This window comes from Podarcis tiliguerta (assembly GCF_965153285.1).
Source record: "Podarcis tiliguerta genome assembly, chromosome: 1".
NCBI lineage: Eukaryota > Metazoa > Chordata > Lepidosauria > Squamata > Lacertidae > Podarcis > Podarcis tiliguerta.
Genome location: NC_139534.1, coordinates 21,503,034 through 21,523,636, shown reverse-complemented (window position 1 = coordinate 21,523,636; position 20,603 = coordinate 21,503,034). Strand labels below are relative to the sequence as shown.

The following is a 20,603-nucleotide window of genomic DNA, read 5'->3' as shown; positions in this document are numbered from 1 at the left end:
GGCAACTCTTGGGCAGTGCTAACAGACTTTTTTAAAAAAAAGATGTTCCAAGTCTGAGATGCTCTGAGATCACACCTGAATATTTCTTAGGATTGCAGCAAAATACCCAATACAATATGTCCTAGTTATTTAAGGAATGTGATGCTTGGCTATTCAGACTTGAGCTTTACTCAGAGTAGACGAGTCTACATTAATGAACACAACTAAGGTTGTGCGCGCACTCCCGTTTACTCTGCACCCAGTGTGCTGCCACCACTGATTGGGGAAGCAGCATACATGCAACATGAGCCACAAATCCATTTCTGTCCCGTAGTTTCCTATAAAATACTGCATTTTGATGCATCCCCACAGCTTTGAGCCAGATTGAGAAAAAGAACTACCTAGCTGTGTTTTAATAATAATAATAATAATAATAATAATAATAATAATAATAATAATAATAATTACTATTATTATTATTAATATCCCGCCCTCCCCAGCCGAAGCCGGGCTCAGGGCGGCTAACAACAATAAAACAGTACAAAAGTACAGCACAAACAACACTCTAAAATCATTCATTATAAAATTAATTCAAATCAAGCCACTGGCAACCATTGGGCCAGAGCTCCGCGAAGATTGCCGAGGGAGGGAGTTAGGCTGTGCCCTGGCCAAAGGCCTGGTGGAACAGCTCTGTCTTGCAGGCCCTGCAGAAAGATGTCAAGTCCCGCAGGGCCCTAGTCTCTTACTAGGTAAGCTGGTAATATGTACATAGCCAGAGTTAGGTCCGTCAATTTCAATTTACTGTGAGTAAAACTTTTTTTGAATCCCACCCTAAAACTCCTCCATCCCACCTAGGCCTAGACACGCTTTAAAATACTATCTACTGTATTTTTCGCTCTATAAGACGCACCAGACCACAAGACGCACCTAGTTTTTAGAGGAGGAAAACAAGAAAAAAAAATATTCTGAATCTCAGAAGCCAGAACAGCAAGAGGGATCGCTGCGCAGCGAAAGCAGCAATCCCTCTTGCTGTTCAGTCTTCTGGGATAGCTGCGCAGCCTGCATTCGCTCCGTAAGACCTATACACATTTCCCCTTACTTTTTAGGAGGGAAAAAGTGAGTCTTATAGAGCAAAAAATACAGTATCTGTGTGTATCTGGTTGCACCATAGTGTAAAAGGTAAACTGTGCCTTCCAATGAGCAGCCCACAGAAAGCAATGCAACATATGCATTTGGGTGCAACATTAGCACGATCACCTGATTTTCACTCTCAGTTTCTGATCCATGAAGTGATTGATCTGTGCACAGAAGCTTGCTTTCCTATGCATATCCTTTGCTGGACTAGGAATGCCTACATACCTAGAATTCATCAGATGCTGATGAGGTTGTCCAAGCCAAAGGTGACATACTGCATGTTTCATTTATGTTTAGCTGGCTTCCCCCTCCCCAGGTCAATGATAAACAAACAAAGCTGGCATTTCAGTGCTTTTGCGCCCTGTACAATGCTGACTATTTACCCGAGGCCTTTACACATGGCAACACACAATCAAACATGGCTTAGCTTAAACCGGGAGTTAGGAACCTGTGAGGAAAATCTCCAGATGTTGTTGGACTCCAACTGCCATCATCCCCGACCAGCATGGCTCGTGGTAAGGTCTGATGGAAGGCATAAGCTCAACTATCTTAGACTCTACCGTACAATATGATTTGCTCTGGGAGAGCAGTTTACTACCATTAATGTCTGGGCGGAGTCTATGTCAGTGGAACCTCTACCTGCAACCATAATCCATTCCGGAGGTCCGTCCAGAGGTCGAAAAAGGTAGCTGGGAGAGGCGGCATTGGGCGAGGGTGGCAATCGCCACTTCTGCGCATGTGCGGATGGCGATCGTCGCTTCCACGCATGCGCAAACAGCGATCGCCGCTCGCGCATGTGTGGCTGGCGGCAAACCCGCCGGTTACTTCCGGGTTTGCCGCGGACGTTGGGCGAAATGGACGCAAGCAGAGGGGGATGTAAGAAGAGGTTTGACTGTACAATAAAACAGTCCCTAAAGATGCTCTGGAAGCTTCAACTGGTTGTGAATGCAGCTGCCCAACTGTTGACAGATTTAAGGCAGCATCAGCATATTATGTCTTTTTTTAAAAAAAAGCCCACTTTGTTAAGTTCAACTTTGTTTCCATACCCGGTTTAAAGTTGTGGCACTGACCTTTAAAGCCCTAAGTGGCCCAGGTCCTGGATATCTCAAGGAAAGCTAAATTCCTCAATTTAAGATAAGTCGATGAAGCCCAGCTCAAGGGAGCCCCATGCTAGATTGTCATCTGTGTTAGGCCTCCATCTTAATAAGGCCCTCCCTTAGGAAGCCTTCCTGTCTCCTTTTTAAAACAGATGGAGACTCCCTGGTCCATTCCACTGAGCTTTTAACCAGCCTGTTTGCCTCATGATGAAAATACCCAAGGACCTAAACCCAAGCTTCCTTCCTTATAGTTACAGACAACTTTGTAGTTGCCTTAAGCTGCTATAAATTAACCTATGGCCCTTTTATTTCAGTCAGAGAATGTGAGGTGGGCTCAGTCCGTAGCTCAGTATCATGAGCAAGAGAAGACACTGTGTGGAGATGTGCTTCTGACAGCGGCATTCATTTCGTACGCTGGGCCATTTGCCAAGCGGTATCGGCATGAGCTAGTTCAGAATCTGTGGCTGCCCTTCTTGAGAACCCAAAAGGTAGTGTGCAATAAAGATGTCTTTAGTTGAAATGTTTGGGGGGAATAATTTTTGAAAACTATACATTATGCTTCTGTGTTGCCAGCAAAAAAAAAAAAAAAAATCCTTCATTAGATAAGGAGGGGATACATATTAAAAGTGCACGAAAACACATTTTACATGAGCAAAATATTTCACTGTTCTTAATTGTAGTAATAGTACTGGATTTTTTCTCCCTATTCAAAATACAGTGGTACCTCAGGTTAAGTACTTAATTTGTTCCGGAGGTCCGTTCTTAACCTGAAACTGTTCTTAACCTGAAGCACCACTTTAGCTAATGGGGCCTCCTGCTGCTGCCGTGCTGCCGCCATGTGATTTTTGTTCTCATCCTGAGGTAAAGTTCTTAACCCGAGGTAATATTTCTGGGTTAGCGGAGTCTGTAACCTGAAGCGTATGTAACCTGAGGTACCACTGTAGTTCAGTAGTAATTCAGTTGCTAACACAGATCATAATGGCATAATCCACGATACCTTTAGGGACAGTCTGACATTTTGCTACATTATTATTATTATTATTATTATTATTATTATTATTATTATTTCAATTTATAAACTGCCCTTTATCAAAAGATCCCAAGGTGATGTACAACATTAAAAACATAATAAAAACATACTCTCAGAGACAGCCTAATAATAAAATGTCATCATAATAACAGTCCTCTCCCCCACACTTTCACAGGCCACAGATTATTTAGGCCTGGTTAAAGAGGAACATTTTTGCCTGGCACCTAAAAACATGTAATGATGGCACCAGATGAGCCTCTGTGGGGAGAGCATTCCACAACTGGGGAGCCACCACAGAAAAGGCCTTTTCTCTTGTTGCCGCCCTCCGAACCTCTCTGGGATGGGAGACACAGAGAAGGGCCTCAGATGACAAACACAGGGTCAGGGTTGGTTCATAGGGGAGAGGCTTTTGTTTTGCTTTTTGCTTTTTAATTGGCATTGTCATACACAGTGCTTTCTTTCTTTAAAATGTTTAGGGGTACTTTCATTTTGACTCAAGAGAATCACCATTTTATAGTTCAAATTGGGGGAAATAGATACAGTACATGGACAAAAGTACAAAGAATATGCATGCAAGGAACAAAGAAACTGACCAATCACCGTGCTAGATTTCAACTCCTACTTCCCACATTAAACGCTCGCTTCCGTCTGAGACTCAGGAAACATCATGACTGGAAGTGAGGCTGCCATCGGGGATAGCAACAGAACTGATGATTCACTGTGCTAGAGTTAGATTAACAAAAATTTTAGGGGTATGCGTACCCCTGTGTACCCCCAGAAAAAAGCACTGGTCATTCATGCATGCATACTGCCACAACGCACCTTAGGTTTTCCTGTGAAGGAAATGCAGGGTATAAAATGATAGATAGATTAGATAGATAGGTAGATAGATAGATAAGCAGAGTGATCTTGATAAATATCATACAAAGAACGAACTGGCGGTCAATATATGATACACTTTGATTTCATTCTTTCTGTTTTATAAAATATTTTCATAAAATATATACACCGCTTGATGGTTAAAAAAACCCAACGACCCTCAAAGCAGTTTACATAAAGATAAAACAATAATATGAATGGACTCCTTTATTTTGTTTTGTTTCCTGACGTGTGACATTGCAATAGCACCCATCTATGTTTGCAACATCTGCAATGGGAATTAAGATCTGCAGCGTTCTTTTTCCTCTGGGCGACCCTGCTATGCTCCTCCCTTCCCTCCCTCGCTTTCTCCATGCTACAGACATGAGCAGTGTGATGTATTGTCACAGGGACAAGTCACTGAAACTAGGCATTTCTAAGTTAACCTTTATTATTTTAGGTTCCCATTCCAATGACTGAAGGTCTTGATCCGATCTCCATGCTGACGGATGATGCAACAATTGCTAAATGGAACAATGAAGGCTTGCCTAGTGATACCATGTCCACGCAAAACGCCACTATTCTTACAAACTGCGAACGCTGGCCTCTATTGATTGACCCCCAGCACCAGGGGATCAAATGGATAAAAAGCAGATATGGCTCGGATTTGAAAGTCATCCATTTGAGTCAGAAAGGGTAAGCGCTCATTGGCAGCTGCTGCTATTAAGAGGAACAAAAACATTAGGTTTGGTATAGTATGACTGTTGACGCAATGCACTTGCTTGTTTTGCTTGTTTTAATCCATGCTTGCTGCAAAGATACAGAGGTATAAATATATCAAATACACACACACACACATATACACACACACACTCAAAGAACCAGAGTTTGATCTAAATAACTGGTGAAAATCCCTTAACTCTCTTAATGCTCTTCCTTGTATCTTCTCCTGCAGATAGTCCCTTTACTCTCCCTAAATCTCTCTCTCTCTCTCTCTCTCTCTCTCTCTCTCTCATGCAGGTATGTCGATGTGATAGAAGAAGCTATTGTTGCTGGAGACCCTGTTTTAATAGAAAACCTGGAGGAGACCATTGATCCTGTGCTTGACCCTCTGCTTGGGAGACACATGCTCAAAAAAGGAAGGTGAAGACATGTGTGCGATTTAACTTGGGATGCAATGGAAATTTGATTCAGTTTGCATTTAAAGGAAGATTTCCTAATCTGCACTTTCTGGAACAGATTGAAACCCAGCCATACTTTAAAATTCGCACTCTTCCAGATTTTGTGACTTCGTTCTCTAGCAAACTAATGTGGGAAGGAAATGCATATGAATTGTTAAAGTGTGCATATAAGTGCATGTACCTGGTGGAATGAACATGCAGAAATGCATTAAGGGGAGAAGTTGCTTTGCAAAAATATGTATATTAGACAAAACTGCAAACAGAAATGTATATACTGAAAGAAATTTTCCTTCTGTTCCTGTAAAGAATGGATCCAAACTTAGTTGCACTTAGTTCCCACTGCAATCAACCTTGATTATTGAGCATTCATCCTGATTTGCATGTTTATACACCTTCTCATTTATCACTCATTGATTTCACACTTTTCAGTACATTTCCTCCTCACTTTCCTGTCCACAACAATTTTCTTTCTTTCTTAAAGTGGATTTGTTGTACTTGGGTGACAGAGCATTTTAATCCACTTTAATTGCACAAATTAAATTTTGGGAAAGAATTTGCAGCCACAAATAATACTGATATTCCTAGCCCTAAAAGTTAGCTCCAATTACTGCAGCTGTGAATATCTCTACTGGGAGGCTAAACCAAGAAACAAGGTTCATCCGAGTCTGGTTGCCCACAATCCCAGACGATAATGCTGCCAACCTTTTTCACTTTGTAGCCTTAATTTCCCACCTACGTCCAAATCTTGTTTGTGGGTTTGGTTGCCTGCTGGGTCTATCTTGTCTGAATAGCATCTTCACACTAGCTGAACCCTCTTTATGCTGACTATTGATCTACTGTTAAGTCAGACTTGAAATGAAAAAAGCTATCTTTAATTTCTTGCTGCCCTGGGAGCATTTGATTTCAGTGTGGGAGTCTGTGGCCTGTTGAGACCTATTGCATTGTGGTTGCAATTCTGAATTTGAATGAATGCTAAAATCTTTATGGTTTCAACTGGAGCGAATGCTACAGGTTTTTCCTTGCCTTAATTTTTCCATTTCTTCTCCTGCATGTTTTTTTATTTTCTCAGAAATACAGCTATAACTTGCAGTGTTTCCCAGGGTTGCCAGTGTGAAAGGCCTACCCCTCATTACTGTTCGCAAAATCGGAGCGTTTTTCTAGCATGTTTTTCCTTTTCCAGGTATATTAGAGTAGGAGATAAGGAGTGTAAATTTCACCCTAAATTCCGGCTCATCCTCCACACCAAACTTGCCAATCCCCATTATAAACCAGAAATCCAGGCTCAGACCACATTAATCAACTTTACTGTCACACGAGATGGTTTAGAAGATCAACTGTTGGCAGATGTTGTCAACGTGGAAAGACCTGATCTGGAACACTTTAAGGTTTGTATATCACCTCATTTAGATGATCGCGTGTCGTTTGAATGGACCAAGATACGAACAAGCCAAGATATGATCCTCCTTTCATTTGAGTGAGCAAACAAACAAACAAACAGAGAAGTCTTCTGTTAGCTATAGTTTATGATTCATCGAAACCAAGAAACTATGGTTAGCAGTTCTGGAGTAGTCCAGTATATAAACCTATGATTTGAAGCTGGCTTAATATCCTGGCTTGTTCTGAAGATGTTAGCCATAGCTTCCTACTGTCTCGGATGATAGGTCATGTAATATATCTTGGTTTATTTGTTCCTTCCACCAAAAGAAGAGAGGAGTGGCTTTGTGTGTGCCAGTGTGCCTATCTTCCTGTCCATACTCACAGTTGCATTGTTTTTGCAATGAGTGTTCAGGTGGCTAGGTGTTCCAATATAAAAAGTGCTTCTTTTCAGTCAGCTTTCATTGCATTTTTTTAAAAAAATGATTGCTGTATTGATTTGCATCAATTGCTTGCTTGGATCACACTTGAAACATTTCCCCTACTAGGCAATGAAATTTTCTTTGTGAAATTAAAAAAGGGTTTATCAACTTCCTTCTCCCATTCATGCAGAATTTTCTTATACAGTGGTACCTTGGTTTAAGAACAGCTTAGTTTATGAACAACTTGGATTAAGAACGCTGCAAACCTGGAAGGAGGTTTTTGGCTTGTGAACTTTGCCTTGCAATCAGAACATGTTGAGTGTGTTCCATTTGTAAATTGAGTCCCCTGCTGCTATGAGATAGCACTCCTTGGTTTAAGAACGCTTTGGTTTAAGAATGGACTTCCGGAACAGATTAAGTTCGTAAACCAAGGTACCACTGTACTGGCGACACCACAGCAGTCTCAGAAGTAATTATTCTTAACAGCAAAACATAAATCTGGATGCCCAGCTCATATTTATTGGGGTGGATATGGTAAAGTTTAGACCTGCTATTTTACTAATTTTTGTCTTGTTTTAAGTCTGCATAATAATATTCAGAATAAAGGTTACACTTTTACACATTTCACTTTTTTGTTATCAACCCATTGCTCAGTTATTAAACCCTATAAATGGGGGATATAATAAAGTCTTGGGAAATCAGCAAGTTTTGAAGTTCAGCGATGCATACTTCCTATATTAATGGTTCTTGAATTATAGGTTTGCAACCTTACCATTTTCATTTCAGTCTGAACTCACAAAGCAGCAAAATTATTTTAAAATTGAGTTGAAAATGCTTGAAGATGAATTACTGACACGCCTTTCAGCAGCCGAGAGTAATTTCCTTGGGGATACCCTTTTGGTAGAGAGACTGGAAACAACAAAACACACAGCGGCAGAAATAGAAATTAAGGTAAAATGATCAATATGAAGTAATCACAGCCTACAACAACCATAGTCACGGAACAACGCAAAAGCAACTTTAAAATATATCTGTAAAGTCATTATAACATTTCGCCCCCCCTCAACCCACTTACGCAATTCTTAATGTTTTCTTTTGGGATTTAATGAAAGTTGTAATCTGCCATAATTACATTTATATAATCTATAGCACAGAATGTATATACCACTGTGTTGTAAAATTCCTGTGCAAATTATACAGTGATCACCTACAAATGAGTAAGCTTTAGTCAGAGGGCAATATTTTACTGCATTCTAAACAAAAGCTATAAAACAAAGGGAATTTACGCAAAGTGTTGACTCTTTCCATTCTTTTTTTTACACTGCATTTATAACTTTCAGTTGGAAATCAAATGTACTTTGGGTTCCTTTGTTTATCAGAAATATTACCTGTTAGCACTATTTCTCAAGAGCCTAAGTTCCCCCCCCTCCAAGCTACAATTAAACTGAGACCATGCATTACAATCAAAAATAACAAATAATGTTTGCTGTTGCTAGACAATAAACTTGGCATACTAAGTAAAAACGCAAGAGGTGGAGGGGGGGAATAAAAGATTACAGTGGTACCTCGGGTTACATACGCTTCAGGTTACAGACTCCGCTAACCCAGAAATAGTGCTTCAGGTTAAGAACTTTGCTTCAGGATGAGAACAGAAATCGTGCTCCAGCGGTGTGGCAGCAGCAGGAGGCCCCATTAGCTAAAGTGGTGCTTCAGGTTAAGAACAGTTTCAGGTTAAGTATGGAGCTCCGGAACGAATTAAGTACTTAACCCGAGGTACCACTGTATTGGAACCAAATGCAGGTGAAGAGAATGTCTTCAGTTTCTGGCTCTCATTAAACCTGTCAACACCAACAGCGATCGTGTGCCAACAAGGGCAGGGAAGACACTACAAAACGAGGGGCTGCAGGTGAACATGAAAGCAATAAAAGTGTGATTCTAGTACCATGGCTTGAAATTAATTTCAGTCATTCTGATGCACATCAGTGAATATTTGGTGCTGTCAGAAAACGTAAGAATAGCAACATGGTTAAGAAACCACTGCATTTTTTAAAAAGTTGGCAACCACTTTGAATCGCATCTCTTTCTACCAATGTCATGCAATTGCCATTTACAAGAAATTATCAATAATAAATTTGACATAAAAGTGGCAGTGTGTTATATCTAGAAATGGAATGTCCTATACCGGCTTTTATTTGGGTTGGGTGCTTGTGTAACAAGATATGGCTGCTCCCCTCTGCAGCCCTCTGTGTGCCCAAGGAATTTGCTTTTATGTAATTATGTGAGCAAAATAAATATTATAAGTCCAACCTTGTACTTCCCTATCACCTCTAAGGATATAGTATCAGCGGGTCTAAATTGGAACTTGGGCCTCCTTTAACAACGACAACAACAACAACAACAACCTACAGTCTGGGCAGCTTCCAACATACACAAAAAACATAATAAAACATTAAACTTAAAAAAACCTCCCTATACAAGGCTGCCTTTAGATGTCTTCTAAAATTTGTATAGTTACTTATCTCCTTGGCTTGGGGCTGTCGCATAACTTCATACCCACCAGAATTTTTCTGATGAAAATAGGGACGTCCTACCATACCATCCAACATTTATCTGATTGAAATAGGAACATCCTAAAGCAGCAGTTCTCAACCTGTGGGTCCCCAGATGTTGTTGGACTACAACTCCCATCATCCCTGAGCTCTGGCCTTGCTAGCTAGGGGTGATGGGAGTTGTAGTTCCACAACATCTGGGGCCCCACAGGTTGAGAAAGGCTGTCTTAAAGAAAAGCGGGATATTCCGAGACAAAATCAGAAACTGGGATGGCTTCTCTAAATCCGGGACTGTCGCTGGAAAATTGGGATACTTGGAGGGTCTAACCTCCCTTCCCAACAGATTCTCATACAGAGGTTCTCTAGACACGTTTCTCCACGTGTGTTGCTCTCTCAAATAACTGCATTAATCCTTTGCTCATACCAAAATCCTTTACTTCCACTATGTTCTCTTCTACCTTGAAAAATGGTACTCTATTTCTCTTGTCTTCCAAACGCCACCCAGTCAGTTGTTTTTAACCTATAGGTTCAAAGGAGTGCAGTAGAAAATGATATCACTCATTGTTCTGAATTCTGGGATGCCAGCTACATCCCTTGCCTTCATACTTGTTGTCCCCTACTCAGTACCGGCAAGTTCTGAGATTCATCGTATTAACTATCTGATGATTTGTAGGGTTTTGGGGTGGGTGTATTTTTTTAACTACAACCAACTGGTTGTATGTTCCAGGTTATGGAAGCCAACATCAATGAAGTCAAGATCAACGAGGCCCGTGAACATTATCGCCCAGTAGCAGCAAGAGCCTCGCTTCTCTACTTCCTCATGGATGAGCTGAAGAAAATCAATCCAATGTATCAGTTCTCACTCAAGGTTACTATTCAGGAAGAAATCAATATGTTGTTTTTTTGTGCCGCTGTTTTAATCTAGCATCACTATTGGCTTACAAGCTTGTCTGTCTCCCCTCACAGGCATTTAATGTCGTATTTCACAAAGCGGTGCAACGAGCAGAACCTTCCAACAATGTGAAAGAGAGGGTCAACAACCTGATCGACTGTGTAACCTACTCCACTTTTATTTATATCAGTCGCGGGCTATTTGAGAGAGACAAGCTTACTGTCACGGCCCAAGTAGCTTTCCAGGTAGGCTGGTTTTCTTAGTCAGCGTGCAGACAATAGAAGAAGTCAGAGCCACTGTCGTCCATGCTGCGATAGAGGGACGGACCTGTGGTCCTCTAAATGTTGTTGGCCTCCAAGTCCCATCAACCCAGCTAACATGGATGGCGGTCATGGGATTTGTAGTCCAGCTGCTTCTGAAGGGCCCCATTTCCCCATCCCTGGTGCACATGGCTATTTTGGAATGTATTTCAATGTTTCAGGTGTCAACCTGATCCTAAGCCTTTTAAGAGTGTAGGGCAGGGGTCAGCAGCCTTTTTCAGCCGTGGGCCGGTCCACCGTCCCTCAGACCTTGTGGAGGGCCGGACTATGGGGGGGGGGGATGAACGAATTCCTATGCCCCACAAATAACCCAGAGATGCGTTTTAAATAAAAGCATACATTCTACTCATGTAAAAACACCAGGCAGGGCCCACAAATAACCCAGAGATGTGTTTTAAATAAAAGGACACATTCTACACATGTAAAAACACGCTGATTCCTGGACCGTCCACAGGCCGGTTTGAGAAGGCTATTGGCTAGCCCCTGGGCCTTAGGTGTAGGGTGTAGGGTGTCTTGTAAAGGTTACCCAGCACTGCTAGCCATACAGGGCAACAAATCTTCTATCTCCTTCACACCGGTGCATTGACTTACCTCATTGAGCCAGTGTGGTGTAGTGGTTAAAAGCGGAAGACTCATAATCTGGTGAACCGGGTTCGCTTCCCCGCTCCTCCACATGCAGCTGCTGGGTGACCTTGGGCTAGTCACACTTCTCTGAAGTCTCTCAGCCTCACTCACCTCACAGAGTGTTTGTTGTGGGGGAAGAAGGGAAAGGAGAATGTTAGCTGCTTTGAGACTCCTTTGGGTAGTGATAAAGCGGGATATCAAATCCAAACACTTCTTACCTTAACTAAGGTACCTGTCAGCATTTCTGCTTCTTACACACTTTGGACAGTAAAATCTTTTTGTGCTCAAGGCTGCTTTTCAGGCTTATTTCTGTCATGGGCCCTGGTCTCTTGACGAAAGTTTTATTCCACAGCTTTTGGGGTGATCACCTTCACCATGCATGCAGAGTCGTCATCCCCCCCAATTGAGCTTACTAACAGTAAACAAACACATTTATGAGATTTAGACCCACATCAGCACAGCTATACCTCACCATCATGGGGCTTGCAGAATCAGAGTTATGCAACACAGAGAACTTTTGCAAGTTAGCAAGTATAATACCTCCTCCTTTTTGGCCGTGCTGCATCTGCTATTGTTGTGCACTGAATAAATTTGGACCTGCTTTCCATATATATTTTTCTGTAGCGCGGAGGCAGCTGATCCCAACCCTTTTATTGCGTATTATTTATCTCTGGACCAGAGAGCTAGCTAATGCTCATAGATGCCTTAGATCATGCTATAATCTTTCCCCCTTCTATTATCTAATACTGAATATAAATCAAACACATGCCATGTTAAGGTTAGGAACAGATGGCACTTCTGTTACACGAAGAAGAAATGGGGGTGAAAGAGCTGGAAAGTTGGTGGGGAACCTAAAAAAAACTTCCCTTTTTAGCTTACCAGGATCTATTGTGTCACCCTCTTGTTATTACACTTAGCTGCAACTCTGTATTGTTATAGAAGAGATGTTACAAGCTGAAGAAAAAGATGCTGCCCTTAAAATCCTTTGCTGGGTTTTAGCAGGGTTTCTTTGCATCCCAACAAAACAGTAGGAAGTATTAGAAAATGCCGGCAAGGTATCACAATCTAAGAAGTGCTCCCCACTTCCTCAGATAGATTTAACTGCAGTCCTATAATGACAAGGGTGCCTTCCTTTAAAAATAATAATAATTTAAACACTCTTATCTTTGTGCCTGGGATAATAAAGCTGTCTCGAGAGAGTCCCTTTAGAACCCTGAGATTAACGCTAGAAAGGAGCTTTTGCTGAAATTCCTTCAAGGCCACTCAAATAATCAGTGTTTACTGCTCACAAAATATTTGCTGTTTATGTTTCGTTCTTTCTCTCCAGCTTTCCCTCTCCCCTCAAAACATTTTAAAGGAAACAACTGTTGTTGTTGTTTTAAAGAAACAGCATTTCCCTCACCCATGCTCAGTATACACCTTCTGTACCAACCACCACAGCCCTTCCTGCAAATGGCTTGTGTCATGATAGATTTGAAGACGGAGATGAAAGCAACAGTCCTCTGAATAGTCTAATTTGTTTGAAGGAAATAAAGCTCTTGTAAGGCATTCCCAGGAGGACCCTCCTCCCTGCGACTGTTTTTCTTCCTCCTCTTCTTTTCCCTTTTTGAAGCAGTGTGTAATCTGGTGCATTTCAAAAGCGGAGCATCTCCTATTCAGAAGTAGCTGCGGAAGTCTTGCTTGCTTTTCCCGGGAACAATAAAATTCGTCATAAATGCCCCTGTGCCCCTTCCGTGTCCCCATTCCATTTGTTTCAAAGGGCAGCTGCACTCAGCAGCCAATCATCACATTCCGTTCATTTTCCATTTTGATTGCTGGCATTTCTGCAGCTACTTTGACTCTCCTCAACATGTTCCAAAAGTATGTTGCAAATGTTGATGCAGAAATGATGTTGCCCTTTCATGGAGCACTTTTTGAAAATGAACAAACCGCCGAAGAGCATTTAGGAGGCTGGTCTTGCTTTGTAATAATGGAGAGTTGCCGCCAGAAACTTTTGCTTGCTTTGAATAATTCTTCAAAATGCTGCAGTCAGAAAAAGAAAAGAAAGTTCTTGAACATGACTGGATCTGAGCTATAAATACAGAAGATAAAGCGAGAAAGCACCAATGCAAACTTAGAAGAAACCTCTAAATGATTAGAGAGCATTGGAGACCTCTAGATGCATGATGTCGTCATCATCATCATCATTATTATTATTATTATTATTATTATTTTCAAATTGGATCATCCTTGGCAATGTAAAGACAAAACACTCCATGCTCTGTAGCTCCCGAGATACTCTCAAATCACATTGCAAAAGAAGATTTAGATGGTGTAGGGCAAAAAATATATTTTGTGGTAACACTGAAGAAGATTTTATTTGAAATATATTGGGCCTAATGAATAATATTCTCCACACCTAGAGCTTTGCTGAGCTATAATAATACCTTTATTGTCATTGTACAACCTGTCTTTCTGTCCTTTTTATAGTACCCCAAAGCGTCACATTGGCCAATAAGAGGTCCAATAAGAAAGGCTCTTTTTCTTGACAGATGCCTTATCTACATTCCAGCGTATTCACAAGGATGCTCCATCATCCCTTCTTCTATACTCTCAATACAATGCATCAGTCTATAACAGGCATAGGCAAACTCGTCCCTCCAGATGTTTTGAGACTACAGTTCCCATCACCCCTGACCACTGGTCCTATTAGCTAGGGATGATGGGAATTGTAGTCCCAAAACATCTGGAGGGCCGAGTTTGCCTATGCCTGGTCTATAATGTGGCCACACTAGGAAGACTGGGTTCTGCTCCTCTCACTGTATCGCAAGGATGATATTGCCGAATGGGAAAATGCAAGCAAAATTATCACGGGTCTGGAACAACTCCCCTGTGAGGAAGGCTCGGAACAAGTGGGACTTTCCAATTTAGGAAAGAAAAAAAAAGACAACCAAAGGATGTTGATTTGTAAAATTATGCATTATGTAGAGAAAGTAGGCAAAAGGATGTTTTTCTCCTGCTTTTTCTCGTGGTACTAGAACTCAGGGTTATCCAATGAATCTGAATGTTGGGAGATTGTGGATGGATGAAAGGAGGCATTTCTTCACCCATTGCATAGTTAGACTATGGTGTTCACTCCCACAAGATGTAGGGATGTGGTAATAATGGGTAGTACAAGTGGGGAGAGTGCTGGGTGCTAATTACCGTATTTTTTGCTCTATAAGACTCACTTTTTCCCTCCTAAAAAGTAAGGGGAAATGTGTGTGCGTTGTATGGAGCGAATGCAGGCTGCGCAGCTATCCCAGAAGCCAGAACAGCAAGAGGGATTGCTGCTTTCACTGCGCAGCCATCCATCTTGCTGTTCTGGCTTCTGAGATTCAGAATATTTTTTTCCTGTTTTCCTCCTCCAAAAACTAGGTGCGTCTTGTGGTCTGGTGTGTCATAGAGCGAAAAATATGGTATGTCCTGCTTTTTATGGGCTTCCCGTTGACATCTGGCTAGCCACTGTGAAAACAGTAGGCTGGACTAGATTAACCCTGGCCTGATCCTGCAGAGTTCTTTTTAAATTCTTAACCCACAGGCTTATGAGTCAACACTATCCCCTCACCTATCTTCTCATAAATTCCTTACATCACCTGATCTTTAAAATAACCCTTTGCCCGAACGATAATACAATCCTGCTTTACCTCTGTTTTCTGTTCCATCTTCTGAGGATCATGCTAGGAATCAGTCACGTCTTTAGCTCTTGCAAGACTGGTATTTTTAAAAATAAATGACCAAGGGTGGGGAAAAACCAAGGTGTTATGTACTGAGTTGAATAGGAGCCAAAAGGCAGCAGTCTGATTGGTCCTAGAACAATAGGATCCAGAATGCAGCAGTCTGATTGGTCCACAGGAGCTACCCAATCCAGCTCCAGGTGGAAGGGAGTCCGCAACCTGATTGGCCTACAGGAGAATCCCAGAATTAGCCAATCACGTGGGGCCCATTGTGTAAATAATGTATCTAAAGCAGACATCCTGGGGGAACTTCCATTCCTCCTCACCACTATGAGCTGAATAAAGAGCATGAAATCCATTCTTGACTCCAAGTATATTTCACAGACTGAGTCCATGGGGTGGGGTGGGGTAGTACCTTTAACCCTTTGTTCCCACTGTGGCAGAATCGGAATCCGCCTGCGGCAAGTTCCTGCTACTTGTAGTGGAAGGGAAGTTCCCATAGGCTTGGGCAGATTCCCATTGGGACCACAGCAGGGACAAAGGATTACCCTCCTCCATGCTAGCCTTACCATTGTACATCAGCTATTCATTAAAAAAAAAAATCAGCCACACAAGGGCTAAAGATGTGAATAATGTTGTATCTGAGGCCAATTTTATATGGTACTTTTCCCAGCATGGAAACAATTAAGCAACATAGATAAAATATAGTACGTAGCACACTTCTGAAATGTTTGGAGATACTTGAGAAGCTTCACGGCCATTTTAAACTGGCCTCCCCCCCTTCCCCGACTTTTTCTCTGACATTAAAAAATAAATAAATCTCATTATTTGTTTTTAGCTCTTGCTTATGAACAAAGAGATTGATGCCCGCGACCTAGATTTCCTTCTGAGATTTAATATTGACCACAGTTATAACAGCCCTCTGGATTTCCTCTCCAATTCCACCTGGAGCGCAATAAAGGTGCAGTATGCATGCAACTCAAAAATTTTTGCATATTTTGAAGGGTGGGGGAGCTTTGCCATCCGAAGTGTTTTTACAAAAACACTCAGTGCTTTTGGCTCTCATTTAGACAATGAGCTTCATGGATGAATTTCGTGGCTTGGATAAAGACATAGAAGGATCTCCAAAACGATGGAAAAAAGTAGTGGAGTCAGAATGTCCCGAGAAAGAGAAGTTTCCACAAGAATGGAAGACCAAAAGTTCCCTCCAGAAACTGATTATGATGAGAGCCTTGAGGCCAGATCGGATGACTTACGCTGTCAGGTTAGATTATGTATACTAACTGTTAGAATGCATTAGGAGCAGATCTGTGGGCTGGGCTTGATTTCGAGCAAAAGCAAGACATGATGAAATGCTGTGCTGTTGAGAGAATGTCTTTCTTTATAGCTTAGAAATGCTATTTTCCCCCGAGGCATGATTAGCTGCAACTCCTCATTGCAGGAACTTCGTTGAGGAGAAACTTGGAAGCAAATATGCAGAGGGACGTAAGACTGACTTTGCAAAATTGTTTCAAGAGAGCGGGCCTGCTTTGCCAATCATTTTCATTTTATCTCCCGGAGTTGACCCACTGAAAGATGTGGAATCTTTAGGTAAGGCTGTTTATTTTCATTTGTTAAGCAAACATCTTTATTACTGCGTGAGAACTTGGGACCACTGGCTCTGTTACAGCACCACCACAGAAAAGCAAACTTCCGTAACAAGTGTAGGAACATAGGAAGTTGTCTTGCACTGAGTCCGACCGCTGAGTCCATCTAGCTCAGCATTGTCCTCGTTGGCTAGCACTCCAGGGCTGCAAGCAGGAACTGTTTCTAACCTTACCTAGAGATGGCGGGTACCAAACTGAGACTTTCTGCATTTACCCCAACACTAGCTATGTGCCACTACTGCTGCCTCCACCACTCCTGCAATGGCTTTATGGAGTGGGGGATATATTTCCTAGGACAGAGCTATGGCCAGTCCCAGCTCTCTGGGATCTCGAATCCCCACTTGTCCATGAAGCTCATTGGGTGACCTTGGCCCAGGCACCATCTCTTAGCCTAACCTACCTTAGCCACACCTAGCCGTATGGTGTGGTGGTTAAGAGCGGTAGACTCGTAATCTGGTGAACCGGGTTCGCTTCCCCGCTCCTCCACATGCAGCTGCTGGGTGACCTTGGGCCAGTCACACTTCTTTGAAGTCTCTCAGCCTCACTCACCTCACAGAGTGTTAGTTGTGGGGGAGGAAGGGAAAGGAGAATGTTAGCCGCTTTGAGACTCCTTAGGGTAGTGATAAAGCGGGATATCAAATCTGAAATTGTGAGGAGAACCATGTTGCTCCACCAGGCATGTCGCCTTGCCTCTGCCATTGACGGAGCCGGTGCCGCACAATTTATGTGAAAAGGTTCTGCAGTGTGCGCACATGCTGTGTTCACATTGCCACAGAATATTGAGAAGGCCCGGCCCCCTCTTTGAAAATTTGGGGGACCCTTGACCCCCAGATGGCACCCAGCCCACACCTTGAAAATCCCCCCCTGCCATTGCACCCTGTGCACCAACCTAAGCTTCTTGGAAGCTAAAGGTGGCATATCAATGTAATTGATAAATAAAATAAATAATAATATTTGGGGGAAATTGCTTTTCAATAACCTGTGTGTTGTTAGGCGAAATTGCATGTATGTAAGGATAAATGTGCGCTAAACGGCACTTGAAGACTAAAAAAAAAAAAATGTTGCCAGCCTGGGTTGGGAATGTAAAGAACTGAATACTGGAGAAATCAGAGAAACCGAAATGGTCAGATGCTCCCATCTCGATGGAAAGCTGATTTGGGTGTGAAGTGTCAGATTCAGACTGGAGGGGGATATGGAGGGGAGCATCTTTCAAGGAGCTATCAGCATCAATAGGGGCAGGCATAGGCAAACTCGGCCCTCCAGATGTTTTGGGACTACAACTCCCAACATCCCTAGCTAACAGGACCAGTGGTCAGGGATGATAGGAATTGCAGTCCCAAAACATATGGAGGGCTGCATTTGCCTGTGCCTGAATAAGGGTGAAAGCGTTGCTCCTATGTAATGAAATTTTGAGGCCTGATCTTTTTTTTTTAAGCATAGTTCTGGAAAAAACCACCCTTCTTATCCACCCATATGGGTGTCAAGGTATTGCAGCAGAAATTGATGATAATCCACCTGGCAGCCAGCATGAAGATATCCTGCAGCTGGAAGGACCCTAAAAGCTGCCTTTGCAAAGCGGGCAGCCTTGCCTTTGTCACCTGACACTGGCTGCATTTGAAGCTACATGGTTTCCATTTATATCTTTTAGAAACACTGGTGCTGATGGTAATAGGCCACCATCTGCTCATGACTCGTTCTGGAAGGATGCAGTAGCATAGCAGAGATTTGTATCCGCATAAACCTGATGTCTTGTCAGTGCCGGTTTGCACTTTCAAAGGTGCACAAGTTATGTCTTTATGCCAATCACTTACAGAATGCAAATGCTGTATTTGTTGTGGGTAGTGTTTATAGTTTATATTTTAACATTTATTTGGTTTTTGGGTTTTTTTAAAAAAAAAGCACATTAAAATATTTTATGTTTGCACGAAATTTGCTTTCCTTTACCTATAATGCAGTTTTGTACAGACAGGATACCTTCCTTGATTTTTGCATAATTTAGGCACTTACCTTAGTGTACCAGCGACCACAATGGGGCTTACTTCTAAGGAGGCATGTATAGATTTGCAATGTTAGATAGACGTCGATATTTAAATTTGCCATGCAGAAGGTATAAGTGTGGCCTTGTACATTAACACCATTTATTTCCATGGTTTGCACTGTGCACACAGTGATCTTCTATCCATAGGAGCATGCCCTCAGTTCAGTGTGTTGGAGAAGGCAACACATATGTACTTTTTTAAATCCTTATGAAGCCTAAGGAGTTGCCTTATACTAAGGCAGGCCACTGGTCTGTTGAAGTATTATCTACTTCAGAGATTTCTGGACTCCAGCCACCATGGCCAATGATCAAACATAATGGGGAGTTGCATTCCAATGGTCTCTGAAGGGCATCATGAGGTTTACTCAGGCCACAACCCTCTACAGCCTCAGGCAAGAGGGCCTTTCCCAGCCTGAGAGGAACCAGGGACTGAACCTCAGACCTTTTGCATGTAAATCACTGAACTATGGACCCTGCTCTTGCTGAAAGTGATATCTGAAGGAGTGTCTCCATCTTTCAGTCCGGACACTGAGGTCCAGCTCCGAGGGCCTTCTGGCAGCTCCCTCACTGCGAGAAGTGAGGTTACGGGGAACCAGGCAGAGGGCCTTCACGGTAGTGGCGCCCGCCCTGTGGAACGCCCTCCCATCAGATGTCCAGCCGATAAACAACTATTTGACTTTTAGAAAACATCTGAAGGCAGCCATCAGTTCAGGGAAGTTTTTAATGGTTGATGTTTTATTGTGTTTTTTAATATTTTGTTGGGAGCCACCCAGTCAGATGGGCAGCATAATAATAATAATAATAATAATAATAATAATACATCCGTATAATCTTGTCATCATGTTACTGTGTCCAGCAACAAGCAAAAGGCTGAGCCTTCTGATATTTAGAAATTTGAAAATTGTGGCGTTAATATAGAAGAAGCGAGAGAGAGAGAATGCAGGTTGCAATCTGCCACCAATTGAACTCAGTCGGAAACACTCCTGTGGGTTGTGGGAAACATAGATAGTCACAGAACTGTGTGTGCAGGCGCGCACAGAGAGCGTCTTAGAATAAGGGGTGGGGGGGTTAGTTACATTCTCCTCTGTGCAACATATTTTTTTCCCCAAAAAGCACATGCTCTCTCTCGCATTTCCTGGGGCTGCATTGTTCTGTTTAGGGAGCAAGCTTGGCTTTACCATTGATTCGGGGAAGCTTCAGAACGTGTCTCTGGGTCAAGGGCAAGAGGCCATAGCTGAGATGGCTCTGGAAAAGGCATCGAAAGAAGGCCACTGGGTGATCCTACAAGTAAGTCTAATCCCTTCATTGCACCGATTTTGCAATATAGTGCTGTCCGTTGGTTTAAAAATAATGTATGCACAGCTCAGATTGTAGCAGCTTCCTCTTAAGGTTCTTCTCCAAACAAGGGCGCATGGGTGGGGAGGAAACTTATCACTTAACCTTTAGGTGTGTATATTTGCATAGCCTATAGTAGCATTAATTTCAGTATTAAAATATGAGCAACTGCAGCAACTGCTTTGTGTGGCAGGGAGAGTTATCGAGATACTTTCTCTAACATTACCTATCTGATTTACTAATTTATAATCTATCTATCTATATATATATACACTCCCTTAGTTAATATATGTGTAGAAGAATGTATTGTTACTCTTTATAATCGGATGAATAGATACAAACAGAGAAGATTGTGGTCATTATTGTGCTAAATAGACGGATTTGAGGTCTTGTGGTGGGGTGGGTTTCTTTCTCTCTTTTTTTAGCACC

The 20,603-nt window shown here is 42.2% G+C and overlaps 1 protein-coding gene and 1 long non-coding RNA gene across 2 annotated transcripts in view; one reads left to right on the top strand and one right to left on the bottom strand.

Annotated features, from left to right (window-relative positions):
* LOC310664846 (dynein axonemal heavy chain 11-like) overlaps nucleotides 1-20,603 on the top strand; it is a 215,207-nt gene that overhangs the window by 166,301 nt on the left and 28,303 nt on the right. Inside the window, exons 54-64 of the mRNA XM_083414512.1 lie at nucleotides 2,525-2,698; nucleotides 4,559-4,794; nucleotides 5,119-5,241; nucleotides 6,460-6,664; nucleotides 7,862-8,026; nucleotides 10,352-10,492; nucleotides 10,591-10,761; nucleotides 15,994-16,116; nucleotides 16,226-16,419; nucleotides 16,597-16,745; nucleotides 19,999-20,126. Of these exons, the coding sequence (XP_083270638.1) occupies nucleotides 2,525-2,698; nucleotides 4,559-4,794; nucleotides 5,119-5,241; nucleotides 6,460-6,664; nucleotides 7,862-8,026; nucleotides 10,352-10,492; nucleotides 10,591-10,761; nucleotides 15,994-16,116; nucleotides 16,226-16,419; nucleotides 16,597-16,745; nucleotides 19,999-20,126 (1,809 nt within the window). The remainder of the gene's footprint in view (nucleotides 1-2,524; nucleotides 2,699-4,558; nucleotides 4,795-5,118; nucleotides 5,242-6,459; nucleotides 6,665-7,861; nucleotides 8,027-10,351; nucleotides 10,493-10,590; nucleotides 10,762-15,993; nucleotides 16,117-16,225; nucleotides 16,420-16,596; nucleotides 16,746-19,998; nucleotides 20,127-20,603) is intronic.
* Nucleotides 4,703-11,826, bottom strand: LOC310665315. Its single transcript, XR_014505397.1, has 3 exons — nucleotides 11,428-11,826; nucleotides 7,848-7,984; nucleotides 4,703-4,818 (listed from the first exon to the last, which is right to left on the bottom strand). It is a non-coding gene; the product is annotated as an uncharacterized lncRNA (long non-coding RNA).